The following is a 10,178-nucleotide window of genomic DNA, read 5'->3' as shown; positions in this document are numbered from 1 at the left end:
TTCCTGGTACTCATTTCTGTTAAAGGCTGAGTCGACCCCAGGGCCATAGTGGCGGCTGGAAGGATTAGGTCAATTGAAAGTAAAATTATTCCATGACCTCTTCGGGAATCGAACCCCGAAATTCCGGTTTATAGTTTAATGCTTCAACCAACTACGCTATAGCGTGCCCATTGTCCTCTTAATATTTCTCTCCTCCCATTCGTGCCCCTGTTATTGTTCTCCGTCCTCTTCTCTCAGTTGTTTGTATTCTCAGTATAACTCAGTCAGTACAGCGACGGGCTACAGGCTGGAGGGCCGGGGTTGGATTTCCTGCAGAGGTAAGATTTTACTCTTCTCCATAGAGTGTAGACCGGCTCTGGAGCCCGCCCAGCCTCCTTTTCAAAGGGTACCGGAGGCACTTCCCTGGGGTAAAGCGGCCAGGGTGCAAAGCTAGCCGCTCATCTTCCTCTAGCGCAGAGGTCAAGAATGGTGGAGCTATACCTCCAATCCCCAGTATGTCTTCCTAGCAGAAAGCTTAATTACTTAAGCACAGGTACAACTTATTATTATCTCTCATTTTTTATTCCCAATTTTCCTATCCATGTTCTTATATCTCTACTTCCTTCTCCGCACAAATGTTTTCTGGCTCCAAAAGAATTAAAAGAAAACATTTTATTTTTCAGATTTGGTCGCAAGGAGCCCCTGGTTGTGGCTTGCGTGATGCAGGCAGTGTTCGGGTCTGCGTGCGCATTCATACCCTGGTTCGAAGGATTCCTGGTGATGCGGTTTCTTACAGCAGCTGCTGTTGGGGGCTCCATGGTCACAAGTTTCGTCATCTGTAAGTATGTGCTTCTCTAACGAAGGCTGGTCATACTCCCACTGCGACGTGTGGCAATGAGCAGTCTTTTTATTTCCCAATGGCTCTTCCAGCCCATTCAGGGCCCAGGCCTCTTATTCATTTTTCAAAGATGGTAGTACTCCTTGGACGAGTGATCAGCCGTCGCAAGGCCTCTACCTAAACACAAGGCAACACAAACAGAGAATAAACGCATACACACACCAAATATCCTTGCCTTAAGTGGAATTAGAACCCACGATCCCAGCGTCCGAACGAGGAAGGCAGTTCATGCCTTAGATCGCGCGGCTACTGGGACCGGAAGTGAGCAGTCTAGGTACCAATATATTTAAGAGTATAATTCCAAAGAAGCACAATTACTTACGAGAAGGATCTGCACTATTACAGTACTTTGTACTAACATTCACAATTGATATAACAGCCTTCTTTTAGCATCATAATTTGGAAAATTTTCAGTCTATTCAGAACATAAGTACCTTTTTTCTACAAACGTCCGCGCTCTATTGTTATTTACACACGCTGGTGGATTGCACGCAACAGAAGGACGTCATTCAATACTACGTGTAACAGATTTCCTGTCTCCGCAGGAAACATTCTACAGTTGAAGCTTTTTACTCCACTGACAATTAGCTTTAAATTTTTCTTACATTTTTCTACTTAAATCTTCTAGCTCTGAATGTGGAATACAATCTCAAAAGCTCAGATGTAGACAGAAGTTTTATTGGACATTGCATAATGCTTCCGGTAAAATCGGCCAGTTACTTCACGACTGGCGGTTTGCCGTCAATTTGTTCGTCTTGGCGACAAGCCTCTTGAGACTCACGATCAATTCTTTTTAGCTGGACACTTGGCGGTAACTTATGTAACATCTTTACTGACGAGAGAATGGGTCTGTCGTTCACAATTGTTGCTGGCACTCACCAGCGCAGTCATTCTTAGGTCTGGAGTCCCGTGGGACTCCAGACCACATTTTACTGTCTCGGATTCGACACTGCTACAACCTGGAGGGCCAGGTCCCCGTATTTATATCCCCGAGGGACAGGGTGGCTCAATTATACCCCCAGGCACAGGGTTCCATTTTCGTCGCCTCCTAAGACTCGCAGGGCAAATATCAATGCAGGCGCCGCGTATATTCATTAAATCGTGACAATGTAATGACAACAACTACTGTATATATAAAATGTATTTCACGCTATGGACAATTTTCAGAATAGCTGTGGTGTAATAACAGCAGCTTATTGCAAAACCTTTGAAGAATATGCAGCCGACGTATTAGATAACGTCTTCCACAAACCCGACATCGGGTTACAGGACAAGAAGCAAAGCTTACCCGGTAATCATCTGTCTTGTTCAAACTGTCTAGAAAATGTGGGAACCTCGACCACTCACATTCCCAAGGGACTTCACGACCTCTTACTGGGACACCTTTAACTTGAAATAAACGGAAAGAATATTTCTCACCCTAAGAGCTACATAGCCATAAGCTCAATTAGGTTAGATTCAAGGTTCTCACAGCAGTGGCTATAAAGAGTTCTATCTTCAGGGATATTAGGCTGTGTAGTCCGGGGAAAATCAGTCGATCTCTCGGAGGAATATATTGAGTGCATTTCCAAGGCCGAGAAAAAAGCCATACAAAAAGCAGCATAAATTTCTTCTTGCTTCCATCTGCATGCTTGTTTCTTGTTTGTCTTACCTTCGATCCTGAAGATGGAAGCTATATATTCCCCCAAAACATCCGTCGTCGACCCTCACCGGACTATATGGCATTATTACTCAGAAGATAAATATCCTTAAGTGTCACTGACTTTGTAACAATGCTTGAACGTCTGTAATGAAAGCACATCAAAGCTAATGATATGTGAGATGATCGAAAAATTAATCAGTGAAATATTAGTAGTAGTCCAGTTTTTCTTCCTGTGCATTTTTCGACTTTAGTCTGTGTCTTTGTCTGTTTTTACTTACAGGCATGGAGATTCTGGGAGGATGGTGGAGAATGGCCTTCTCTGTTTTATTTCACTTGCCTTTCAGTGTGGGACATGCAACCCTACCGGCCATTGCTTACTTCGCCAAGGACTGGCACATATTCCAGTTGGCCATATCTCTGCCTTCAATTCTCTCATTGGTTTATTGGTGGTAAGAGAATAAACTGTGATATTTCCATACAAGCCTGTTTTCGACATAACCATTGAACCAGCTCCATAGAGCTAATTTACTTCTGTTTTCAGAACAGTCACAGAAATTCCAATTCTTCATCCCGTCGAAGAGGAGGCATAATTTAAAACACATAAAGAGTTTTGAAAAAAAGAAAGGTCTTGGGTTCCGGTGGGGCCCGAAACCAAGAATGACTCTGCTGGCGAAGAAGGAAATTACTGTTCTGTTTAGTTCCATGGAGTTAAGCCCTTTTGAGAAGCCACCATTTGTTTTACTGCTTAAAAATTTCTCAATATTTTATGGCTGCAGCCTGCAGCCAACTTCTCAAGCTGGTTCCTCGCTCGCGGATTTTTATACCTTGAAGATAGAGGCTATACGTTCCTCCGAAATGTCGGTTCACAGAAGATCTACAAGGCGCCACATCCTAGAATGCGGCAGTCTTCTTAGTCACCGCCGTGAAAACCTCAAACCTTAAGTAGAATAAATCTCCCCGTTTTTCAAACTATAAATGTTGTAATTCAATTAATAATAAGTTTAAACATGGTTAGTTGATTCAAAATAGTATCAGAGACATGAAAGAAATTTTTGTTATAGGGTAATCCCTGAATCGCCACGCTGGCTGCTGGCAGTTGGCAGGGACGACAAAGCAATCGAGATTCTGGACCGGGCCGCCAGGATCAACAAGTTAGACACTTCGACTCTAGCACAGAGAATACAATCGATCAGCATTCACAAGGTACATCTTAAGTCTAATGCTCATATTACTCGCATTTTATCTCGTAAAATGTCAAACTCCATGTTCCCAGAAAAGCCTAATCAGACAGATACAGTACAGAAGCACAATATAGAGATGGCATATTATTACGATCTACAGCTCTTGTTTGATGAATATTCAATGAAATAAGAGGGAAAACAATTTCACACTCTAGTTGGTGTGAACAGCTTTGTAACGATTCGTTTGTACCTTCAAAGTAATGCAACTGATTTACGACGTTCTTTTATCATTGTACATATATTTAGTAGTGTTATACAGTAATATACGTGTACTATTCTTAATAACTAACCTTTATAGAAAATATGGTGACAGATAATATGATTTAATGTATATCTATCTATGGCTCTACAGCCCTTGTGGACCTTGGCCGCTTCTTTTAGATTCTTAGTGTAGGAACACACACAGAGACATCGGTCGTACGGAAAAATGTCTTACGATTTTTTTGCCGTACGACCTCCTTTTCATACTAGAGCGACCAAATACATTTCTTTGCTCTCCGACTGTCGTACGGTAGATGTCGCATGTCGTCACGTATGAAAGCTAAGACTACACTTTATATTCTACTACTTGATGCGACATGAACCGTACGGACGTAGTACGACCGATGTCGCTGTGTGTTCCCATCCCTTAGTCTTGTACACAATCGGTATGACTCCGTCCCAAGGCCGCTACATACACACAGAACAACACAAACACAGAATCAGCGCACAGACACATCCATGCCTTGAGTGGGATTCGAACTCACGATCCCAGTGTTTGAGCGGGTGAAGACGGTTCATGTCGTATATCGCGCGGCCACTGTAATCGGCATTTAACATATACATGCATATAAAATTACTTAAATTTTCAATATAGCGCCGTATGAATTAGTAGAATTAGTATGCTACACAAACATAAATAAAGAAGATCTTCAAGTAAAGGAGTGAAAACTATTTCAGACAGATGTCCTACATACAGAAGATTTCAGTAACATTACACAATTAAACGAAGAAAAAGAACCTTAATTGTAGGGGTACAAGATTTTCGTCAGTAATACATGAACATGAAAACCAGAGAGATAAACTTATGCAATACATAAGAGGGCGCACCCGAAACTGGGAGCCATATTCCCCCTCTAGCTAAGTACATATAACTAATCCAGTGTCTGCATACTTTATAGAACAAGACCAAGGATGTTGAGAATATGAAAAAGGCGAACATCCTGGACTTGTTCAGGACGCCTAACATGCGCCTCAAGACTGTCTGCATGTACTTCATCTGGGTTGTCTGCGGTCTCTGCTTCTATGGGCTCTCGCAGTACATGGGCCAAATCGGGGGCAACATCTTCATCAACGTCGCCATTTCCGGTTAGTTCTTCTCTATCAAGGCCGGCCGGATTTAAGGGGAGGGACCAGGGCGATCACCCCTGGGTCTCCACAAAACAGAAATAGTAAAAATTGCTTCTATAAAATCACGAAAAGTTAGCTTGTATTTCCGGTTATTATAAGAATCTTAAAGAGAGGAATTCTTGATACTGATAGGGGCCTTCACGTTGTGGTCCCCCCCACCCGCCCAATTGTAAATCCTACCCTGGCACCTAGCCATGGATAGCTGAAGTAAATGAAAATATTTCTATATGTTTAAAAACAACTGTGCTCAGTTAATTCTTGTTAATCTTCCTCTTGTGCTTAAGTATCAGCAAACTCAGCTCCTGTATCAGCTTCGAAACCCTAAATTCAGCGCCATATTATTTTCTTCTTACTTTTCGCCCTGTAGATTTACAAATCTATACCGTCCTCGGCCTTCTGTCTTTACTTATTTCTTTACCCATATGCAACAAGTCTTCAACTGTAAGAACAAAAGCAGTAGTGGAGTAGTTTATATACGCGAGATCCCGGGATCAGTTCTCGGATAGGAGACTAATATTCTGAGAACGGTCGTGTATTTTATTATATATTATTATATTTTATTATAGCGCTGCCGCTGCTACGGTAACAGGCCAGTAAACACTTCGCCCTCCCTCCCCCGAGGTAACGTAACGGCACTTCCCACTGTGACGTAACAGGGGACAACGCTGGTAACACGAGGAAACAGGGAACGGTATATAAAGGTTTCTTCCTTCCACATCCCTCCCAATTCATCAGTCACAAACAAGCTATTCCCTCTAAGAGAACAGTATGCGACACCGGCCGGAACCACTGCAGAATATTCCGTCACCTCTGACAAAGTTAGAACTTGTGTATGTGACGAATATTAAGATGGCGCTGTTGTGTAGAGTCCTCGTTAAATTTTCCTCTGCACAGCGTAAAGACTTTACTGTTGCCCTCAGTCCTTTCAAATACGGAATATTAAGGACACACAACTGACACATACAATTAACACGAGCTAAAAACATATTTGAACTCAACTACATTATATTTTTAATGTAAATATACACATAGACTACATAGCCCGAATACATTTACAATATATTCTCGCGGGACAGCTTCGAAATATTCTTGGGCCGGATCAGGTTAGTAGTCAGGCTTTGCACATCCCTGGTGTGGGGCTGCTAGTGCTAAACCCTACTATTACTGGAGGAGACCGTTTCGAACTTTGTCACGAAATGGCAATTCTGATATTTCCGTCTGTTTTCAATACCTGGTAAATACAGAGTAGGAATTGCATAATCTACGTCTAGGTACAGAGATTTAGTGAGTAAAGCGGTCCTTACAATACACCCGCCTCAGCGAGATTAAGAAAGGTGCGACGAAGTCGAATGTAGGTCAACCATACGGCGTTTTTTTTATTGAAACTGGCCAAGTAGTTTGGTTGCTGTTGCTTACAGCAGATGGAGGAATATACGGATATATCAACAGTGAAAAGCGGTTTTCAGAACGCACACAAGAACTAACACATTCCTTAAAATGTACACATTTTATGAAGTATCTTCACATTACCTGGAACTGAACGAAGTTATTGGTAAAAAGATCCAACGAATGCTATGTCGTAACGCATCAGGCTCTGATCAAATTCTGGGAACGCAGGATTCAAGTTGTTACAAATCGAAATTTTTCATTCATCTGAAACTTCAGACTTTACTGAAATGGGACTTGACATAAAAAAGTCATCAGTTATAAATATTCTATGATGAAAATAGGAAAAAATTGTGGTAATTTCAAAATTTTTAATCAGAATAACACACAATCTGCGAAAAAATCCTATGATTTTCGAAGTAGATCCACTTAACTCTTACTAATTTTGTAATTTTTTGCCCTAAAACTGCTTCAGTAACTCAGTTCATGCAGTGATTTCTTCTCCTATGTCAGGCGTCCAAAAGACTTAAAAGAGGACCATGACACAATTGACCTAAGCATTTTTTACACTAGACTCTTCATTGAAGAAGAGAGAATTTTCACTTTCTCATAGAATAACAAATGTTTACCTAACAAATTTGTGGTTCTATGAGAGCGTGAAAGTGCAAGACATCTGAGGATAATTACACTAGTAAACATATTCATATTTTATTTTTCAACGCTCTTTCAACTGTATAGGTTGTATAGCATGATCATGGCCTCTTCCGGCATTGGCCAGAACACCACAGAATAAAAGGAACACAAGATGACCAGAACATAAGACCAGAGAGTTACAGATAAAATAAGATATTTAGTATAAGCAAAGAGATAACGAGTCAAGCGACACTCTAACCAACAGGTTTAATAGACAAGGAAGAGAGGGTACGTACTGGCAAATTTCCAGTCGTAAGTTACGCTTTGTATCTTGAAACTGGGTTACTCACTGCAGCAAAACACCTTCTCCGACAGTACCCTTTCTCTCCAGGTCAATATTACCACATACCATTCTCATTTCCTCACTTCAAATTTCACCCATCCCCACACATTGTAAAGCTGTACCAATGATGACTGTTAATGTTTCTTTGTGCCCAGGCATCACGCCATGGAGGCATATATGGCGGGTTTCGTCTATATTTCATATAGTCTAGGTACAGTTCATTGAAACGAGTGACCAGCCTCGCATTTCTGCCGCAATCCCTTCGGTAATGCTTGGTTGCACCTGCACAGCGCACGGTGCCTATAGTTCAGGGAATTTCGGATCATTCTGCTTGGTACCGTAACTAAAGGAGCTGAGTCCGTTCTGAGAACCTGCCAATTGTGTAGCTACTCAAGAACTTCCTAGAATTTTACTGAAACCGAATGTTCATTCCCGTGTTCACCAAAGCCTTCCACTGGCCACATATCCTGAGCCAGATCAATTCAGTTCATACCACCCCATCCTATCTCTCTATGATCCATTTTAATATTATCCACCGACCTACATCTTGGTCTGCCTAGTGGTCTCTTTCCTTCTCGCTTTCCTGCCAATATCCTACATGCATTCATCTTCTTTCCATTTATGCTACATGCCCTGCCCATCTCATCCTCCTTGACTTGATCGTACAAGTTATGAAGTTCCTCATTATGCAGTTTTCTCCAACTTCCTGTCACTTCATTTCTCTTCAATTCAAATATTTTCTTCAGAACCCTGTTCTCGAACACCCTTAGTCTATATTCCCCCCTTAATGTCATAGACCAAGTTTCAAACCCTTGCAGAACCACAGGCAAAATTATAATTCTGTATATTCCGATGTTTCTAGACATCAAACAAGAGGACAAAAAATTCTGGACCGAATGGTAGCAAACATTACCCGAATTGCAGTCCCTCTTAATTTCTTCAGGAATCAAATTTTGATTTGTTACTGTTGTTCTCAAACATGTGAATTGTGACAAATTTTCAAAGGATCTGTTTTTAGCTGCCCTGCATTCTAGTGAGGGGACAACAATATACTTAGTTTTCTTTGCGTTCACTTCTAGACCAACCTCCTTACTAGCGTCTGTGCTTGCTTCCATATGTTTATAATAATTAAATCAAACCTCTTCCATGGAGGACGGCGATTTACGTTCTATATGCATTTGTGACCTATTTACTGACTCCCTCGTAGCTGCGCCGTGGTGGTAGATCAGTGTGTTGAAGGCCTAAGGCGGCCCATACACACGCGTGTCTGGCTCGCGAGTCCGGCTCGGCGATGAGCCGGACTCGGATTAATTTCACCACACACGTATGAGCGTGGCGCCCCACACACTGACGTGTTTGGCTCATTGGAACCCGAGCCGAGTCGGATTCGCGAGCCAGACTCGTACGTGTATGGGCCCCATAACACTGCACTATGACGTATCATCAAAGAACGTGTAAGGAATTTCAAAAGAAAATTAGACAAAATTTAAAAAATTAGATAAAAATTATTTCTCTTACGTAACGTGTTTTTAATCTGTTCCTCAGGTTTAATCTCTCTCCCTGGAATGTCAAGCTGTATATACCTGATGGGGAGATTCGGGCGGAAAAGAACAATTCTCTCCTCGCTAATGCTCGCAGCGGTTTCTTGTCTCCTCATCATGGCGGTGCCTCAAAGTAAGTCTTTTGTTTATTCCGTCCATTGCTACACTCTCCTTGTATGATTAATTTATAGAAATAAAAGAAACAAAAAATACAATTTTACACGTTGCTGTGTACGGGTGTGAAACTTGGTTTATAATCTGAAAGCGTTCAGAATGAGGAGCTGAGGAGAATACATGGACCTAAGAGAGAAGACATATCAGTATGGACGGGGGAAATTACATGATATTTTAAATATAATTTACATAAAAATGGATCGAAACACTAGCTCTAGAAGCAGAAACAGCAGTTAATCAGTTAGATACAATAGAGCGGAATTATTATAGACATGCAGTTGCAAAAAGCTTAAAAAATATCAGCCAACGTAATAGTATATTAAGTGAGAAAATCAAAAACAAAAATGAATGGAAAATCATATGTAATATAAAACAGAAAATGGAAGCAAATAATCTCATAGTAACGAAGGCAGACAAAGGAAAAACATTAATAATACACCCCCCCCCCAAAATAATTAAAGTTGTATTATTGACTGATACGTCAGTAGAATAAGACAATGTCTCAATAGAGCGGGGTGCTGAAATATAATGCATAGTAAGGGACTTCAGAATCAAACCAGTGGGGGTAAGGTGGGCGAGATATACAGCGAAAGGGGAGAGATCACAAGTATATAAATTTGTCAGAAATCCTAGACGGTTGATATCATTGGGAAACCCATGAGTATGTGGGAAGATAATATTAACATGGATATTAAAATAAATAAAATTGGAGGCTGTGGCCTGGCGTAATCTGGCTTAGTATAAATTTCAGTGCCGGGCTCTTATGAACACCGTAATGAAATTTCCGGTTAGCTAAAGAGATTGATATTTCCTCGACTAGCTGATAGAGTTCCGAGCGGTCTAAGGCATGTACTGTCTTTGCTCGCTTGGAAACCGGGATCGTGGGTTCGAATCCCACTCAGGGCATGGATGTTAATTTGTGTGTGTGCATTTCTCTGTGTTTGTGTACAGG

The 10,178-nt window shown here is 41.4% G+C and overlaps 1 protein-coding gene across 2 annotated transcripts in view; it reads left to right on the top strand.

The window, feature by feature from the left end:
• Positions 1-10,178, top strand: part of LOC111862101 (organic cation transporter protein) — a 30,536-nt gene that overhangs the window by 13,610 nt on the left and 6,748 nt on the right. For both annotated transcript variants that reach the window (XM_023847220.2, XM_023847221.2), the window contains exons 4-8: positions 663-817; positions 2,800-2,968; positions 3,581-3,722; positions 4,921-5,107; positions 9,057-9,185. In XM_023847220.2, the coding sequence (XP_023702988.1) occupies positions 663-817; positions 2,800-2,968; positions 3,581-3,722; positions 4,921-5,107; positions 9,057-9,185 (782 nt within the window). The remainder of the gene's footprint in view (positions 1-662; positions 818-2,799; positions 2,969-3,580; positions 3,723-4,920; positions 5,108-9,056; positions 9,186-10,178) is intronic.

Source organism: Cryptotermes secundus, unplaced genomic scaffold (assembly GCF_002891405.2).
Source record: "Cryptotermes secundus unplaced genomic scaffold, Csec_1.0 scaffold645, whole genome shotgun sequence".
In the NCBI taxonomy this organism is placed as follows: Eukaryota; Metazoa; Arthropoda; class Insecta; order Blattodea; family Kalotermitidae; genus Cryptotermes; species Cryptotermes secundus.
Note: the sequence above shows the minus strand (reverse complement) of the source record. Positions and strands in the feature narration are given on the sequence as shown.